At 40.4% G+C, this 20,291-nt stretch overlaps 1 protein-coding gene across 1 annotated transcript; it reads left to right on the plus strand.

The window, feature by feature from the left end:
• The first annotated feature begins 7,860 nt into the window (after positions 1 to 7,860).
• Positions 7,861 to 19,484, plus strand: sall3b (spalt-like transcription factor 3b). Its single transcript, XM_084079556.1, has 4 exons — positions 7,861 to 8,829; positions 13,929 to 16,913; positions 17,266 to 17,603; positions 18,032 to 19,484. Exons 1-4 carry the CDS (start codon positions 8,745 to 8,747, stop codon positions 18,413 to 18,415), a joined length of 3,792 nt encoding a protein of 1,263 aa, XP_083935682.1. The 5' UTR covers positions 7,861 to 8,744; the 3' UTR covers positions 18,416 to 19,484.
• The last annotated feature ends 807 nt before the right edge of the window (positions 19,485 to 20,291 follow it).

Raw genomic sequence — 20,291 nt, forward strand, 5'->3', positions numbered from 1 at the left:
CTATCAATATACAGTATACTGTACTATATATAACACTGTTCCAAAACATGTAATTCTTCCTGCTCTATAACTTCAGATTGAAGATTCAGGTGTGCTTTTTTAACTTCATGTGTATTTTTATGCATATAAAACTGGCTTTAGTTAGGTTAAGTGATATTTTTTAAATCATTACTATATATATTTATTTTTAAAGCACTTTATTATGTTAGTAATCATTGCTACAGAGTGTTTGTTCAGTAACAGGGGTCTCCCTGTCTCTCCAGCACTTTAATAAACAGAAAATACATTTTCAGGTGGGTGGCAAATTTTCAGCCAATCAGGAAAGAGTACCCATTTATCAGCTTATATTTTATAGTATTACAGTTAAAATTTTGTCTGCTCATTTATTCATGTCATCACTTCCATTTCAGTTGTTTATCCGGTATCCTGTGTGAGTTATCCTCGAGTTATCCTCTCGCCTGATTGCATAAAATTGTTATCCTGACCAGAATGTATTTTTCTGTTTACCAAAGAGCTGGAGAGACATAGAGACCCCCGTTAGTGAACAAACACTCTATAGCAATGAGTACTATCAGAAAATAGAGCTATTTAAGACTTATTTTCACAAAACAATATCACTTTCCCCTACCTTTAATGTGTAGTTTTATTTTTTGAATTAAAAAAATAAGAGATTGTGGAGGCGAGAAACAAAAACCAAAGCTGTGTCCTAATTATCTTAACTCCCATGTACAGTATATTGGGTCCATAAAGTTTTATTCATAAAGGAAGTCCTAGCTGACTGCTTTGGCATCAGCTAATGGAAATTCATTAAACATCCAATGGAAGAAAGGGAAGAAAAAAAATCTTACCCACAACTTTGAAGATAATGTCCTGAAATGACGACGAGTGGTACGACCAACAGGGCAGGGGTAAGACTCACAGCGGGCAGAGTGGACAGTGGGGGCCCAGGCCTCATGGACGAGGGGACCAGCAGATGGGTAAATTGTAACCCTGGGAGTGTGTGCCATCTTGCATGATAAATATCAGTGATTTGCTCCAGGCCTCAGACTGTGACTCACAGGAAGTCACTGTTTGAGACGGTTTACACAGATGGAGACCATTCTTAGTCAACATTCACATAAAAATCGGCCTGGTGGAGTGGTTTTTTCTCTCTCTCTCTCTCTCTCTCTCTCTCTCTCTTTTCTCGCCTCCTTTTCATTGTATGTGGACGGTAGCAAAAGAGGGTTTAGTTTAGTTTAGTGACTGTGGGCAGGAGACAACACCTCTAGTTGTGCACAGGGATCTTTGTGAGCTTAATTTGATTCTCTTTTGCTGGACAGGGCCCAACATAAAACCATCATAAGGGTCCAATGACTCACAGCAGTAGTGCTGCTCATGATGAATCAACTGTCATTAAACATGTAGTCACTGAGAGAGAGAGATCTAAATCTCAGTCCATGTCAGAGTAAAAAAAAAGTCTAACTTAGTCCTGTTTATATTCTATATATTATATTAATATTTATGTTCTTGAAATAGATACTAGTTATGTTGCTTACTTGTTCTTGTTGCCAAGCGTACTTCCTTGACCATTTACCCCGTTGTTGACAAGTTCATGCATTTACTCTAACCTTGCACTTTGTACGTCACTCTGGATGAGAGCATCTGCTAAATGCCTATATTGAAAATTGTACTGTATGCTTGCAAAGCCACAGCCTGCAGTTTTGCATGCTGTATTATTATTGTGTATTGTATTATTGTATTACTGCCTGGCAGAAATAGTGATGAGACAGGAAAGTTAAGAGTCTTGACGTGATTTACAGTAAACTAATTTAGTCACGCCACAAGATGTTCGATAAAGAAAAGTGCTTACAGGACTAACACTTGTTATATAGAAGATAAATACATGAAAGCGGTCACCTGAAATAGCTACCACTGTGGTTATTATAGTCGTTTTGAGACAACTGGTTTCACTTTGTTAAGGCTGCTGCGCCCAGCTCTGCTGATGTGGCATGGAGATTATTTTGGTTGTGGTTACTGGCGGTTACTGGCCATCAAGGGTGAGTTATGAGTACTTTAACATAGTTATGTGTCTCTCCCAGTGTGCTTTAGAATGAGTTTCCTAATCGTTATTTTCTTCTCCTGTCTCCTACTGAGATGCATGCCGGACCGGGGAGAGGCTCTGACATTTTCACATATGTTGCTTTAATGTGTCAAAGATGCCCGTTGGGCCTGTGTTACTGTTTCAATATGTGTTGGTGGTAAACCAGTCCAATTTGTCTTCTGGAGACATCACTAGACATCACATCAATAGAATCATCTCTGTTCACATCTTGGATTGAACTGATCGACCAATCACAGTCTACAACGCAACAGTTTGTGGATTTCTCAAATGTTTTCCTTAATCTTCTTTAGCAGATTAACTTGTCAAATTAAATGGTTAAACCCTGCAATGTAAAACAGTCCCAGGGAGGCCTATCTTAATTTGTTCTCTGATTAAAGGGATTGACAACTATACCGTTTTTTTGGTCGGCGTGGAATACTCTGTTCTGCTAATGCTGGAAATTAAACATAAGGACATATTAGTGGGTAGGATCATTTGTCAGTCAACTATGAATAGGATTCTTAGTTTTACTTTGATCAAGTGAGTCTATTGTTATTCAAAACAATTGGGTGGTCTAATTGTTGCTGGGATTTCCTGAAGAATGGGCAATGGGCATCCTACAGAGACATTCACTAATATCTCCCTCTTTGAAGAAATCCATTGCCATAAAAGATTTTTGTAACCCTCTTGCTATTTTATCACTGCACAGCAAAAACCTGTGTTAAAAATGGATCTGGGTCACTATTAACACTCAGGATTTTGCTGTGGGGCGATAAGCAGATTCTGTGCATTTACTGTCAGCAACATGTCCTACAGTATGTATCTCTATCCCATATTTTTTATGTAGGATAATCCCAGTATATTATGCCTCTCTAAAAGGTCAGTCGAATATACTTATCACTTTGCCATACTCGTACAATTTTCTGTAATAACAGGGTCTGGACTATTTCAGCTACATGAGCTACCCAGATTATTGTACTTTGAGCTTCCTCTCCCTCTTTTAGATGTTATTTCGCACAAAGGTTGTAATTACCTACTGTTTTACTGCACCCATTGTTGTAAAGCTTGTATACCCTCAGTGCTTTGAGAATAAATAATTTCCTCCTTTTCCTTAAATTTTGTACCTCTTTTTTGCCAACAGGTTGTTGTCATGTAAACTTGAGTATCAACAAAGTCACTAACATGTCATTATGAGGCTTTTATGTGTCAGAACGCAGCAAAAGAAGAGGTGATTAATCTTAGTTTCCTCAAACAAAATACAAATGAATCACAAACACACACAAACACTTGCACGTGTGAACGCGCGAACACACACACACACACACACACACACACACACACACACACACACACACACACACACTCACCAAAAGTTCTCAAGAGGCCTTTTTACTTATTTTTTCCCCCACTAGCTTCAAGCCAAAATATCAAAACTGGTCTTTTATTATCCTTCATCGCATAACAACAAAAGGAGGGATTTATTACATTTAATCTATTTCTTTTTCTATCTTGTATGGTTTCTATCACACTCCCATCTTCTCTTTCTTTTTCTTTTTTCTTTTTGATCCCAGTCCTCTAGTATCATCATCCACCTCGTTTGCTGCTCGGAGACGATCTTGACACCCGGGGACGTCATGTGAAACCATGAACGACAGGAGGCAATAAGCTGGAGAATAGCAGCAATCTTCAAGAAAGTTCTCCATTCACTCTCGCTCCCCTAGTTCTCTGTCCTCTTATCCAGCCTTGAAGATAAAGAAGGAGGGGAAAAAAATCAATACAGCAACACAGTGTTAGATAAAAGCAAAGAGGGGGAGCGAGCTCTGGGCCCCGGTTGGTTGTAGTGAATTAAAGTGATCAGAAATTTCCAGTGTGCTCAGCCCTTCAGACTACATAACCTAACAGGTCTGTCTCAACGCTGTCTATCACTCATGGCTCTCTGTTCAATCCCTCTTTGTTCACTTTTGATTTAGTTTTTTCTTTCTTTCTTTTTTTCTTTTGGTCTGTTGTGTTTTCTTTGTGTTTGCGGGGATGAAGAAGCGGTTCTCAATCAGCGGCAGCAGATGTTGAATGAGGGTTTTGGATATTGCAAGGAGCCCGTCTGAATAGGAGCTACAATGTCCACTTTGACAGTTATGTGAATGGACCTCGTGTTGGGTCCCTTGTTTTTCCTATGTGTTGGTACAAATAAATGCACAGTAAAATCTGTGTAACATCTAGTGTGAATTTACACTTTCAGAATGAAATGATCAATATGGATTTTTGTGTGTAACTGTCTTTCTCTTTGCTTTTCCTCTGCCTTTCCTCTTCCTCTCTCTCTCTCTCTCTCTCTCTCTCTCTCTTTCTCTCTCTCTCTCTCTCTCTCTCTCTCTCTGCTCCCCAGGTATGGTGTCACATTCACAATGACATCTGATAAACTGTGGAAGATATCGGGGACATCGGTGGCGTTCTGCAGGTGGACAGGGCTTATTTCAAAAAGAGGAGCGCGATCATATTTCATTGTTTCAGGGCTGAGCCTCTGTCATGTATTAATTAAAATCCAAATACCCTGTATTGATTGTGTTATCAGGCCACCGCAGCCAGGGCCCACTGTATTGATCCGCCTGGTGATTTATGATCATTTTCAAGAAAAATCCCTTTGTGTGATTATACGAGGAAACAGGCCCTGAATGTGTATGTTTGTGGGTGTGCGCGCGCGCATGTGTGTCTGTGTGTGTGTGTGTGTGTGTGTGTGTGTGTGCGTGTGTGCGTGTGTACGTGTGTGCGTGCGTGTGTGTGTGTGTGTGTGTGTGTGTGTGTGTGTGTGTGTGTGTGTGTGTGTGTGTGTGTGTGTGTGTGTGTGTGTGTGTGTGTGTGTGTGTGTGTGTATGTGTGTGTAATTCTCCTAGAGATCTCTTCCGTTGCACACTGGTGAAGTGCTCAAAGGACTGCCACAGTGTACTCCTCTTAAGCAGAAAGATATGTTCAAGAATTATGTATACATGTGTAAAAACAACACAGGGTTTTCTGTCCACGTGAGTTACAAACTATGGCCATGGACTGGGTGATGTGCCTTTAACTTTTATACCCCTTAATATTTGTTGCTTGCAATGTAGGCTTACAAGAATTTCTGGCCTACTCATCAGGCTATTTATAAGTCAGAATCAGTTTAATCAGTGTTAGAGGGCTGTGTGTGTGTGTGTGCAACTAAAAATGTGTTATACATATAAAATGTATGTTTCGTTTGTACACTCTCAGAGTTAAATGAATACTCCGGATTTTGCTGTGTAATGTATACATTTGACTGGCTAAAGTATACCCAAAGAGTTTCAATAACTTACATCATTTTTGTATACAGTACAACCAAAGAGTGTCCCCTCTCATAAATACCATTTCATGAACGTGTAGGCGTAAGTGTCCCAAAATAATTTCTGTCATCCTCCTTTGACATCCCTTAGCAGGGGTGGTGTCTGTCATGTCATTTGACCCGATGTATCATTTCATTGTAAAGCTTTGCTTTTTTTGTTCTTGTTGCTGATCACTCTCTTTCTTGGCTCAGGGTCAGAGGTCATTAGTTTGTCATATCTTCATAGGGGGCCTCACAGCAGTGGAGCACTCAAATTCCTCCAGGCTGACACGGCCTGACAGGAGGAGGTTCAATATGCTCATCCGTTTGGCTGCTAGTAAATCACAGCAGCACTGTAATCTACAACAGTGGTTCTCAAACGTTTTCACGTCAAGGACCCCCAAATTGATATGTATTTGTACGCGGACCCCCATTTGAAAAGATTGTGTGCCAGCCTGGGACTCCCATTAGAGAACATTTGTCAAGATTAAAAAATAAATAGCAGATCTAAAAGCTCAACATGCATCGCATCGCAACATGTTGTGAGGTTATAGATCGGATATTCATATAACCAAAAAATGTAATAAGTGTTTAAATTATTTCTCATTTTACTGGGGACCCCCTCAAGGACCGCTGGGGTTCCCGGACTCTACTTTGAGAACCAGTGATCTACAATGATATACGCAGCCCAGAGAAACCATCTTTATAAGCTTATTTACAAATGTTCTCAATCTCCTCATGCATTTCTCTATTTCTGTAAACATCTAAGCTTGTTGAAAGACACACACACACACACACACACACGCACGCACGCGCGCACGCACACACACACACACACACACACACACACACACACACACACACACACACACACACACACACACACACACACACACACACACGTACAGGCATAAACATATAAGCAAATACACAAGGTCTAAGACAAGGACATGAAAACAACGATGAAAACAGTTGACGTTTAAAAAGCAATCGATCATGACATAAGCAAACACACAGAGGCACACCAACTCGGACACTGACGTGGACATAGAGTAGGTTTAAACTAAAAACATTGACAAGCATAATACTGTATGAATATACACATTCAGGCACATAGACATAAGATAGGGGCTTGTTGGTAAATTCCACATTATACAGTGTCTATTTTTGTTTCATTCACAGATCACTACACAGGCTGGCCTTGGGCCCATGCTCTGCATGAAAGTGAACTTTAATTATAGCACTATTTAGAAAGAAACTGGGGTGACCGCCTTCACTAATCTAGCTCAGCAAGCATGTCCCCTCTTCCCTAGCTTTGCGCAATTGAATGTTATGTTCAAGATGCTTTTTACTTGGTTATTGAACTATATAAAATACTAAATGATGGTATCTTTAGATCATACAAAGTCAAAAGAAATCAAGGTCTATATAAAACATCAGTGGGATACCGTTGGTACTAAAAGCCCTATAGTTTGAATTTTGCAGCGAGATAATGGTCAAGTAATAATAGTTGGTAGTTTGATTTTGTGTGCCGAGGCAGGTTACAAAGAATCAATATCAAATCAAGGCAGGTTGAGTATCTAGATAAGGGCTCTCTTGGCCACTCTGGCTATTCATCATAAGTCTGTAGAGTCCTGATAGGTCAGAAGAAATTATATTCCACCAGGAGTGGGGGCCTTCTTATCTCTCCATAGCAGAGGAATGGGAGACACTGCGATCAATACTAGACTGTTGTGTAGTACTTGCAGTTATCAACAACTGCCGGTTGCATCTTTTAATACCATATAATGACAACTTTTAGGACAATGGCTGGTGAAGGGATTATAGCTTTGGTCAAGTAGCCTCTAGGTCTGTTTAATCCCTCTCAGTTTTTTTAACGTGTCATGATGTGGATAGAGTAAAAAATGGATAAAAGGGTATAATAACACCTAAATGGATTTTGATCATAAATCCTATAATTTGCTATTCCGTTTTTCATTTTGAGCTTTTGCATAGTGAGTCAAAGTTCTCAAAGTGGGGGGTCCTTGGGGGGGGGGGGTACCAGGGGGTCCACAGCTAAATTTGTTAATATAGCGTCACAATCATTTTAACCACTTTAACCATATTTTATACTTTATTGGCTATTAAGAAATAGCATGATATACAAGCTCGTAGTGTGGCACTGAGTATGAGCTTGTAGCTCTGCAATTTTAAATAAAATATTTTTTTGAGATGGGGGAGTCCGTGGCCAAATACATGTCATTTTGGGGGTCTTTGGCGTGCAAAAGTTTGAGAACCACTGTATTATGGCTCCAATAGTGGGAGGTCGTTACAAGTGAAGTAACAGCTCTCCAACACCTTCATGTGGTGTCCTAGCAGTAGCCTATCGCAGGCGGCTCAAGGGCAACTAATGATGGACCGGAGGCGGAGGCAACAAGGAGAGAGAGAGAGAGAGAGCAGAGAGAGCCGGTGCCACAGACACACAAACAAGACCAAGGATTGTTTGAGTCCACTTTAGAGATCAGTCATCATGTCGGCGATCTGTGCCGCTAGCGGGCTCTAAACGAGCTTTTGCGCTAAAAGTTGATTTTACGCATGTAGGACCTACTCTTTCGGTGTTCGGTCTCGTGGCTTGCTTACATAGGCTGGACCTTGCTTTAAGCACTTTATAAGCTGTAGCCTAAAGGTTGAAGGTGCAACCAAATTCTTCTCCGGAAACATAACGGTGCAGTTTAGCCCGGCAGGGAAGGCTGTTTCTGTTCTGCGTGAGATTAACGGCGATCAGAGTTTCCTCGCCAGGCCAGGTGGGCCACCCGAGACGAGAAGCAAGCGAAGTGGAGGACCTATTTCAGACCAAATCAAGAGGGAATCAGCGCGGGTTATGTCGCGCATTTTGGACATGTAAAAAAACCTTTCAACGTCTCTAACGTCCACAAAGCAGCAGCAGCAACATCGTGCCTGTATAGAGTCAATGCAAGCCAAGTCAACCAGAGGACTGTCTTAAAAACGCATGTGAAACTTATACATGGCAACTTGGGACTGGACTGGAAGAGGAGCGAGTTATGCGTAAAACCAGGTGGACGCAGGAAGCGATTATTAAAGCCATCCCTCATTTCCATATCTAGTGGTAATCTGCTGGACAGGAGCCAATCACCTATCGAAGGGCAGCAAGAGTCGTAAAGCATTATCCTCCCTCCATCATAATCACGCCGACATGCGCAATCCGCACATCACCACGGGCAACAGCAGCTAATATACTTATTTCACAGAGCAGACTCTCGCTTGAAGGCCAGGGTCCCATTTGTTTAGTTGTTAGATGAATCGGCCAAAGACAGGAGCAAGTCGTCGAGAATCATCATCAACATGTCCCGCCGCAAGCAAGCCAAGCCTCAGCATCTCAGGTCAGATGAAGACCCATCATCACAGCCTGATGTCCTCTCAGAACATGGTATGTGGATGAGTTTACACCTGTCTGTTCTTCTTTTAACTTCAGCTGTTAACTTTAGAGGCTAGCTGCTTCCCAAACTTTTTAGCTGCAAGACCCAAAAGAGAAATTTGATGTCTGCCCAGGCCAGGACCCAAGTGAAATTAGCAGATCTATAGGCTCACAATGCATCACGAAGATCGGCTATTTTCACTACTTCTTAAACGTTTGTTTTCTAATTGTGGGGATTTCTTAGACTTTTGTTTTATTTATTCAAAAATCATTGAATTTGTTTTGAATTCAGTTTTTGCATTTTTGGGGATTTTCATTTTTAAAATATTTTGAAATCTTAATAATGAAATCAAAATGTAGGAAACTAAAAATAAAGGGATATTTACTCGTGACCCATATAAATGTACCTGCGGCCCACAAATGGGCCCTGGCCCACTGTTTGGGAAACTTGCTTTAGAGCATATGGCTAAGAATTGAATCTCTTCATTTGTTTAATTATTATAAGCTATATTGCATTTCATCATTCCTAATTTAAGTGTAACGGCGATCTACTTTTTGTATACGACGTCAAATCAAGTCGACAAAAGTTTAGGTTTTATAACCTATAATTAGTTACTTTGAAGAAAAGCCAATTTATTTGCAAATGATTTGTTTTTAAACTTTTTAAATCTTATATTTTCTTCTGATCAGGCCCTATGCAAATATAACAGACGTTCAACTTTTGGCACGTTATCCCCCTGAAATGGGATGTTCTTTAAACAACTTTAACGGCAAAAATACTAAAATATTGATATGATATATACAATATATATATAGCCCATGCTAATATATATATTATGACGTCTATAACTTTCTTTACAAATTTCATTGGATATTGCCCAACGCGTCCTCTTAAGGCCTCCCTGTAGCTGTCAAAATATTTTACATTTACACATTAATGGGAGACACAACGTAGGCTTATTTACATTACAATACGAACCGACCCAGTGCTATTTAGGAGAAATAATTTGAATATGGAAATGTTAATTAGGCTACTTGCTTGCTCTAATAAAATTAGCCTACTCTTCTGTTTGCAGTGATTTAAAATTATTTGGTTTATAATACTATATAGGCCTATAGTCTACATCACAGGCTGGGTATCTGCTATTAAGGACTTTATTTGGCCCATATAGAGATGAAATAATTTCATATAAAAGTCAAGGTTATTGTGCATTAAAATATTATGTTGTTAAATGAATCATTCTTAATTTAAATGTATTTTGTGTCTGTGCACACACCACACACACACACACACACACACACACACACACACACACACACACACACACACACACACACACACACACACACACACACACACACACACACACACACACACACATGCGAGCATATGTGTGTGTGTGTGTGTGTGTGTGTGTGTGTGTGTGTGTGTGTGTGTGTGTGCGCATTATATTCCCTTTTAATTATTTTTTTCCCCACTATGGCCTGTTATAATAGTCAATTGTTTTGTTAAACAAAAATGGTATATATTGAAACATGTTTGTTTCAAGTCTGAGTTTAGAAAGTAATTTCATGATCATGATCAGATATTAGACGTTTAATAGACCACATATTATTTTGTTTGTAATACTATAGTAGGTAGCTTATAGGCCATCAATCACTTATCAACACTAAAGTTTTTACCCATAAACTAACCTGCAGCTTAGTCTAGTCAGTTTTGTCCTGAAAGCACAATGTAGCCTACTTGTACACTATTTGACCTGCTCTCATTTAATAAGTTACAAAACAACCGAACAAATTGCATAGGGGCCATTAGATTATTGTCCACAATGTGCTTTTGTCTAGACATTAACCCTTTTAAAAGCTTAATGGAAAATAATTTATTTGGATGTGTTTCTATTTTCGCCTAATTTGATCACGTTAGTCTATGTTAATTTTTTATAGCATAATTTCTCATCAGATGCATTTGCAGGATTGTTTAACACAGCAACTCAACCGTTTGTCATCATGGCTCTTGCGCCATGCTTTGTTGCACAGCATAATGTCATTTTAGTACTACAGTATCTGTAGCTATTATGCCACTTAAGTGTAGCTATTATGCCACTTTATTATTTGTGGCTATGAGAAGGTGTTGAGAGGGGACCAAGGCCCTTCTCAGTCCCACCCCCAGCCTGCCATACAGACAGAGGGACAGAGGGGGGTTCTATCTCTCAGACTGGCTTTGATTGAGCCTGCTGACTTAACCTTTGTCTGCCTCACCCTGCTAGGGGCAAGTGCTTCATGTCAGGATCATAATACAATTAGTACATCTGGGCCATTGACCTCTGAAGCCTATAGGACCGAACGGGCAAAAAGGGCTTTAATGCTGTGCCGAATTACTGTTTGGGTTTGCATGGATCTACGGCATTAAGCAGTCACTTACACAACAAGTAGGCCTAGTGGACGAAAATCGGCATACCGTTCCTATACACCGGAAAATCCTGAGTGTTAATTTTGCCTTGAGAGTACAGATGGAACCATTTGTACTCTGATTTTACTGTGTTTAACGGTTGGTTTGTGTTGGTCTGTCTTGAAGTGGAAATTGTTTATGAAACTGAAAGTGTGGGGGTTATGATATTTCTAAAGGTACATCGTTCTGGACATTAAACTACCTGTTTATCTGATTTAGTTTGAGTTAATTTCAGAACATGCAGGCTGCACGCATCCTTATCTAAAAAAAGCTGTGGTGTTCTTAGTGTTTGGTTGACCGTCTTGATGATCTTGAGACCACCCAATTTGTGGGCCACTGACACAGATTATTGTAGGGCTCATTGGAGTATTGAAAGTGTCGGTTGAAAATAAATATTTTTTTCTCACCGGGGAAAAAAGTTTATGTTAGTTAGGTGACAGGTGATATATTTTAAATGGCTAAATGCTGACTGACTGACCACTCTGATATTTACATGGCTTTCTTTTTGAGTCTTCTTATACTTTATATATTTTAAATCTAAGGATGAATAGCCTTGTACGTACAATATAGTATCTGTAAGACGCGTATATGTATTTGTTCTTACGGCCTAGTCTCTATTTACATTCCCAGTAACTTTGGTTCATATGACAATAAAGTGGGGAATCTTGTGAAAATCGCTGCAGTGTAAGTCTATTGACCCTGAGTCAGCACTTGTACTCTCATGTGAATGTTTATGTTCACAGCAATTTATATAACTCATGGGCAATAGATTTGCAGATTGTAGATGTTTAGAAGTGCCTGATAGTTACATATTGACATGCACACACACATGCATAAGCACATATACGTGCATGCATGTGCGCATGCATGTGCGTATACTGTACATAGGGCACACATACAAAACACACTGTATAGTTTCTTTATTGGTAGCTTACTACTTTTTATTTTGTCACCATCAAAATATTGTATTTCTGAATAGTTTTTGTGATAAATATAATTATCCCAAAACATTATTTTGTGTTTAAGCTAATCTTTAAAATGAATTACACCTGCCACTTTCCTTGCAAATGTATGCCACTCTGACTAAAATCTAACCAAAAATGATCTTTGATGTTTACAATAAAAGATGGAAGAGATGGGAGGTTGGAGTGTATGTAACCATGATTTCCCTTAATTTCCCAGAATTCTTCCATCTGGTATTGCTATGTGCTTCCTAATGGGCCAAAGCCTGAACAGATGTAACAGCATATCATTATAAGCTTTTTAAGAGGGACGCTACATGTCAACTCCACTTATGTAAAGCAAAATTTAAAATATGATATCAAAGATCATATTCAGTCTGAAAGAAAAGTAAATATACAGTAGCCTATATGGGGGTTTGTGGTTACTTAATAATTGTGCATTTGATTTCAGCAGATTGAATTATTTAACCAATGTGTATCTGATTAAAAACAGACAATACATTGAGACGATTATAATGATCTGATTACAACTTTCAAACAAAACTTGAGAATAAAACTTAAACATTGTGTTTTATGATATTACAGCCAAGTATGATTATTTTACAGTATATGATTAAATATTTTCATTGCTGTCAGGTACATTTCACTTTCTTGTACATTCTGAATCTATAAAAATGTACGGGTATAAAGTGGAATTTAGTTAGACATTGCACATTTTAAATTGCACACCTTAACTCACTTCTAGAATTTTGATTCAATTATTTGTATTTGTTTGTTATTGTTTTGTCTTTTTTCTAGTGGAGGAACAGTTTAATTTGTGTGAAAATATGGTGTCTGTCAGAATGAAACCTCAATTACATTGTATTTACATTTATTCATGGTTTTACCTGTTTTGAGTGCTACTTGGGTGAAGCTTGCTACATTTGACAAAAATTACTACCACAAAGTTTGAAAAATCACAAAACTCAAATCAGTTTACTAACCTTTTCATTGATTGACAGCCTTGTGACACTATCTTAATGGTACTTATACAATAAATAAACAATAAATCTCATCCAAGTGTTTTTGGAAGATAAACAAACAAAGAATTATTTGCAGTTTATTATTGATCGGTCTATTCAATTCTACTTTCAATCACAGATATGATGCTTGAATTATATACATAAACTAGAAATCAATGTACTCTATGGAATGTCATTAACTGTCTGCAGCCACAATTGGGAATTGAGATAACTTTTATGCAATTGTTTTTGCAAATAATTTGAGCATTAAAAAACAGAAAATACGTTTTGGTGAATGAAAGCTTTTTTAACGTTCAAATCAATTGTTTTAGTGACCTATTTATTCCTATATTAGACTTCACTAACTGAGTAACTGTCATGCTGTATGTATAGAATTACATTTTTGGGCTTTTATTGAAAGTGTACAGTGGGGATGGACAGGAAACAGGGAGAGAGAGATGGGGAGAGACATGCAGCAAAGATCGTCGGGAACGGGACTCAAACCCACGATGCGCTGTCAGGCTACATTAGAGCCTAAGTGCCTGGACCGCTGGCCCTACATACACTTTTTAACAATTCTTAGTAAATGTAATCAGCTATTAATTGTGCATGGGTATGATTATGGTTTACAGGAAAGTATTATACTTAATTACCACTGTTCTAACCCATTTATTTATGCCTTTTATTTGATGTTTTCAGGTGTTCTTGGGGACATTGAGAGGAAGGAGCTCAGAGGAGGGGAGATCCACAATTGCAGTGAGGAGACCCACATATGTGAGACGTGCTGTGCTGAGTTCTTCACTTGGAGTGAACTGTGTGAGCATCAGAGAGTCTGCACTGAAGACCCTCTGGTGCTCATAGTTAAGGACGAGGACACCATGCCTGTTTCTGAGGATTCCCCAGCAGGACCCTCCCCAGTTCCCAGCATGGTGCCCAGCAACTCTACCGTTGTGGAATCCATAGACACTGGGCTTGAGACGGCAGAGACGCTGGTGTCGAATGACAACGACAGCTTGGATACTTTGGAGGAGGCGAGGGACCAGGATGAGCCCACAGAGCTTGAGCACTGGCCACAGGACAAACATACAGCATCCACCTCTAGCCCTAAGCCTCAAGATTCGACTGAGTTAAATCCTTCCCCTCTGATGTCAGCCGCGAGCAGCTACAGCATGCCCAGTACAAATGTGACGCTTGAGATCCTCCACAACACCAGAGTGGCCGTAGCCCAGTTCTCACAGGGAATAAGTGGCAGCAGTGCAGGAGGGAAGGCGGCGTCGGCGGCCATCCCAGTGATCCTGGAGCACCTGCTGGCTCTGCAGCAGCAACAGGTCCACCAGCTGCAGCTCATCGAGCAGATCCGGAGCCAGGTAGCCATCATGAACAGACAGCCCACACAGGCTGCGTTAAACCCCACTTCCAGGGCCCTGTCTCTGGCTCCTAATCCGTTTCCACCTCAACGCCTCATCACTCCACCCATACTGCCGCTGTCGGGAACAATGCCGTCAGCCGTTAATGGACAGGCCTCAATTTCCTTGTCCTCTCTGCGGGAGAGGTTGCAACCAGTCTCCTCACAAATGGAAACCTGTGTTCAGTCCAACTTTAGAGACGCTCCCTACACTTCAGCCTCCTCAGAAAGCTCGGCCCCGGCTCTGTCTAATTCAAGTGGTAGCATTTCCACGTTGCTGCCTCCTTATACAGGCTCACACACAACCAGCGTTAGCTGTGCCCAGACACTGGACTCCCCCAGTCCGTTGTCGGGGCAGAACAGCCTCCTCAGCCCATCTTCCAGCCTTCCGTTTCTACCTCAGAGCCCCCCTAGCAGCGTCATTTTTCCCAACCCCCTGGCTAGCATCGCTGCCACAGCTAACGCACTCGACCCCCTTGCCGCCTTGATGAAGCACAGGAAGGGAAAGCTGCCCAACGTGTCGTTGTTTGACACCAAGCCCGGCCCGGAAGAGCCCTTCTTCAAGCATAAATGCAGGTTTTGTGCCAAAGTGTTTGGCAGCGACAGCGCCCTGCAGATCCACCTGCGCTCCCACACTGGAGAGAGACCGTTCAAGTGCAACATCTGTGGTAATCGCTTCTCCACCAAGGGGAACTTGAAGGTCCACTTCCAGAGGCACAAAGAAAAGTATCCTCATGTTCAGATGAACCCTTACCCTGTGCCAGAATACTTAGACAATGTGCCAACAAGTTCTGGTATTCCGTATGGGATGTCATTCCCTCCAGAAAAACCAGGGTCCTCCTGGCTGGATACCAAACCTGTGGTGGCAACTCTGCCTACCCCGATGGGTGTTCCGTTGTCCTCTACTCTCACCAGTATAGGAAGCTCAAATGACTCTCCATGTGTAATACCATCCGTTAAATCTCCCTATAGGACGGCTTCAGGTGAATGTGTGTCTTTGTCACCTAATCGCATAGGCAGTGAGCCTAATATCCCTCCTGTTTCAGAGTCTCTACAATCTAACAGCGAGAATGAAGGCTCTAATATCTTCAAAACAGAAGGGGTACACCTGCCTCAAAACTTTATTGCAAGAATGAGGGCCAATTCAATTAATGTGGCCACAAGCACCACCACTCCAACTCTTTCCACCACACCCACACGTGAGCACACCACGCAGGCATCCCCCGTGTCAAACTCCCCACACCACTCACTGAACTCAGAACACATGAACTTCCTCTCCGGTGGCCTGCTGGACACTATGCAAACATCTGAAACCTCAAAGCTTCAGCAGCTGGTGGAGAATATTGACAAAAAGATCACTGATCCCAATCAGTGTATCCTTTGCCACCGTGTCCTCAGCTGCCAGAGTGCGCTGAAGATGCATTACCGCATCCACACCGGAGAGAGACCTTTTAAATGCAAGGTGTGTGGCAGGGCGTTCACCACCAAAGGCAACCTGAAAACCCACATTGGTGTTCACAGAGAGAACCCTCCACTCCGTGTGCAGCACTCGTGCCCCATCTGCCAGAAGAAGTTCACCAACGCTGTTGTGCTGCAGCAGCACATTCGCATGCACATGGGTGGTCAGATCCCAGACTCATCAGTTATAGAGGAGCAGGAGGCAGACAGAGACAACTTCAACAGCCTCAGCAGCAATGACAATGACCTCATGGATGACATTTCAATGGAGGACGACGAGGATGAGGAAGAGGAATATGAGGGAGAAAATATGGAGGAGGATGGTCTGTGTCCTTTCAAGCCCCTGGTATCAGTCTGTGATTCTCCCCCCAAGTCCTCAGCCATTATTTCGAGTATAGCAGCACTGGAGAACCAAATGAGAATGATTGACTCCACTGTCGGCCTGAACCACTCTTTTGGCATGAAGTCACTGGCTAATGGTTTTATAGGCAGTGGGGCTGTTATTAATTGCTCTTTTACAGAGAAACGGTTTGGAAATCACAATGCAGGCAGTCCTACAGTTTCTGAAACCTTCAGCTCTCCCCGTGTATCTCCTATACAGTGCAATTTTGAAGGCAGATTGAGCAAATCTCCGGTGGCAACTAGCAGATCAGACTCTCAAGAGCCTTTGGCAGCCTCAGTGAAGAGGGAGCAATCTGACTCTCCTACCTCTACATCAGGGTTTGGAGGGACACAGGACCTGAGGGGAATACAGCCAGGCAATCCATGTGTGAAAGAGGAGAGTCCCCACAGTATGCCATTTCATCTGAGCAGAGAACGAGGTACGGAGCTATTTGCTATACACGCAGCGTGTTGAGTAGTCATTATTAATTTAATTCATTTTAATAAATGTTCTGTTTTTACAAGTATTTATAAATGCTGAGAGAGACTTTTTTTTGTTGTTGAATAAATTAATAACTACTACAATGATGATGCCATACTGTAGATATACTAATAATAATACTGCAAGACATTTTATTGCTGACAAAGGTTTGAAACATATTGTACAAATTTACAAAATAATTATTCCTTATCAAATATCTCACTAATCTGTTGAAAGCATGCACATTTTATATACCATGATGCTTCAGAAAAAAACTAAACTTCAATTCCTTTCTTTAATTTCACCTGCAGGTCAAAGCATTCCGAGCCTGATTAGCAGCAGTGCATCAGGCATGATAAAAAGTGAGATGAATGGGCACAATCAGCCCAACAACCCAATCGAGGGGCTACACGCACCGTTTAGCCTCCACATTCCTCCGGCTTATCCGTCGGCTGGCAGCCCAGGAATGACATCCCTGCTTGGGCCTGCTGCTCCTAGACGGACCCCGAAGCAACACAACTGTAATGCGTGTGGGAAGAACTTCTCCTCAGCCAGTGCCCTGCAGATACATGAGCGCACACACACTGGGGAGAAACCCTTCGTCTGCTCTATCTGCGGCAGAGCTTTCACCACTAAAGGCAATCTGAAGGTATTGCAGATTTTTGTGTTTGTTTGTCAGACTACAATCCCTGCTCATATTGCAAAGAATATATCTATATCTTTTTTTGTCAGACATTTATGTAGATACAAATTGTAATGTATTTGAAAGGTTAATTACATTCATGACTGTAGATATTAGTTACTCTCTAATGTAATCATCATACCTATACATTTACAGTATATGTGCATTTACAGTTGTTGACATCCTTATCCAGAGTACCTCACAATGAGCTTAAATTCCGACATCTACATAACAAAAAATATAAGGAGTGCAAGGGTGAAATTCTGAGTGTAAGGCTTAAGCCCAGGGCTCATACCACTACTGTTACTTACAATAATACGAACACATAACAAGGTCCTGGGTTCATATGTAGCTCATGACCTTGATTGCATGTCTTCCTCTCTCTTCATTTCCAGGTTCACATGGGCACTCATATGTGGAATAATGCCCCAGCTAGGAGAGGCCGCCGGCTGTCAGTGGAGAACCCCATGGCCCTGCTGGGAGGAGATGCTGCCCTGAAGTTTGGTGAGATGTTCCAGAAGGACCTAGCAGCCCGAGCCATGAATGTAGACCCAGGATTCTGGAACCGCTACGCAGCTGCTATAACCAACGGCCTGGCCATGAAGAACAATGAGATCTCCGTTATTCAGAACAGAGGAATTCCTCAGCTCCATGGCATGGACAGAGTGAGCACTGCTGGAAGCTCAATAACCAGTCTAGGAAAGACAGGCATGGAACTTGGAGCTAATAGACATTTTTCTATGTTCATTGATGACAGTAAAGAGATTGGGATCAACTGAATAAAGAATTCATGATGAATAGATACTTTATGCAAACTACGTTGGAAATATTTGTAAAACTTGTCAGTTCTTATGTAATGTAATGTATTATATACAGATTAAAAAAAAAACTTTTTATCAATTGACCAAGCATACAGTAGTAGGATATTCAGATTTTGCTATTTTATTTGACCGTCATTTGTGAATCTTGGTTTTTCTATACATTAGATAAGTTGTTTCAGTTGTATCTGAGAATTCCCATGGTGCTTATGAAGGAGATGTGTTGTCACTCTAAAAAAGGGAACATTTGATGTAATCGATAATGCAAAGAATCTGCAAGAATCTTCTGTGGACAGCTGCCCCGATGCTGCTAGCTGGTGCAAAGCACAAAATGTTATTTCAAATGTGTATATTTCTGATTTGCAATGACCTATCCTTAAGGTTATGATGAACAATATCTCCTCTCATTCTCATTAAACAGTTAGACTACAAACTAGAACAAACTGCAGTCTATGTTAAGTTCACTACCTCACTTGGCTTGGCATTTCATGGGTTTAAGGTGATTTCATGTTTAAACACTGAATGGAAAAATAATGTCATTGAACAAGCTTGACAATGGATTTTTAAACAGACTAAAATGTTCAACACGGGTTGATGTCTTTCATTTCATGCAGCTTGCAATGCATGCCACTTTGAGTTGGTTTTGCTAGATTTACAGTACTTTACTCCCTGACCTTATGCATTTTCAGCAAAATATTTTAATGTCCTTATAAATTACCATTTTTTCTTTCTGGAATAAAATCCGTCACTTATTATGTAAGACGGGGGAATCAAGTACTGTAGTGTAAAGATACACATGAAAACAGAATGTATATTTGTTATGATGTTTTTGTATGTTTATTTTATTTTATTTTTTAAATTCTTGGTGTTGACCTAACATTACATTACATTATTCCCCAAACTTTGCTTTGAAATAAGGAAGAGGCATCTTCTGTGAGAAGTTAATGACACTATTTTTCTAGACTGCATCAGAAGGACACCAATGGAAATCTCCTGTTACCCACAGAAAATATTTTTACAGATTCTTTTGGGCCGAAACATACCGAATGAGAATATTTTCTTTGTCTGGTTCATATGCCATTTACTTAAATAAAAAGTAAACAAAGGATGTGTTTTTTTTTGTGGTGTTAATATTTTAGAACTAGTAAAGTGAGAGGGGGTGAATAGTGATAAATATAGTAGTATAAAGCTTCAGTTTAGGTTTTAATAAGAGTGGGGGCAGAATGCTTTAGCTCAGTGAATACCAACACTGTTGCTTGTCTCTAATTTTAATGTAATAAACTGCTTAATAATATAAGTATAGGCAAGACAAGTTTATTTGTATGATAGCATATTGACAACAAGGCAATTCAATGTCCTTAACACAAAACATTGATCATTAAGACATTAAAACACTACGACAGTGAAAATTAAGAAAGTGAAGCCAACGTTATTAAGTGAAAATACAGAATAAAACAAAATAAATGAGATAATAAATTAAAGTTCAGAAGAAATAAAATAAAACCTCAGTAAAAGGCAACGGCAAAGAGAAAGTAGCTTTGATTTAAAAGTACAGAGTTGCAGCAGCCAGCAGACCTGCAGTTTTCTGGCAGTGTATTCCAGCTATGGTGGTCCATAAAAATGGAACACTGCTTCTCCATGTTTAGTTCTGACTCTGTGTTCAGAAAGCAGACCTGTCCCAGACGACCTGATGTCTCATGATGTATATCACTGCATCAGAAATGCAATGCAGATATAGAGTATAGGAAAACGTTATGCCTCTATTTACTCTCTACTGTGCATCAGATACAAAGTTGTATTTTATCTCATTTTTCTGTGAGGGAATTTCATTGTATTT

Source organism: Gymnoscopelus microlampas (genome assembly GCF_963454915.1).
Source record: "Gymnoscopelus microlampas genome assembly, chromosome: 15".
NCBI lineage: Eukaryota > Metazoa > Chordata > Actinopteri > Myctophiformes > Myctophidae > Gymnoscopelus > Gymnoscopelus microlampas.

Coding starts and splice junctions, on each gene's coding strand:
- sall3b (XM_084079556.1), top strand. CDS start 8,745: ATGTCCCGCCGCAAGCAAGCCAAGCCTCAGCATCTCAGGTCAGATGAA. Junction 8,830..13,928: donor TGATGTCCTCTCAGAACATG/GTATGTGGATGA, acceptor TGATGTTTTCAG/GTGTTCTTGGGGACATTGAG. Junction 17,604..18,031: donor CCACTAAAGGCAATCTGAAG/GTATTGCAGATT, acceptor CTTCATTTCCAG/GTTCACATGGGCACTCATAT.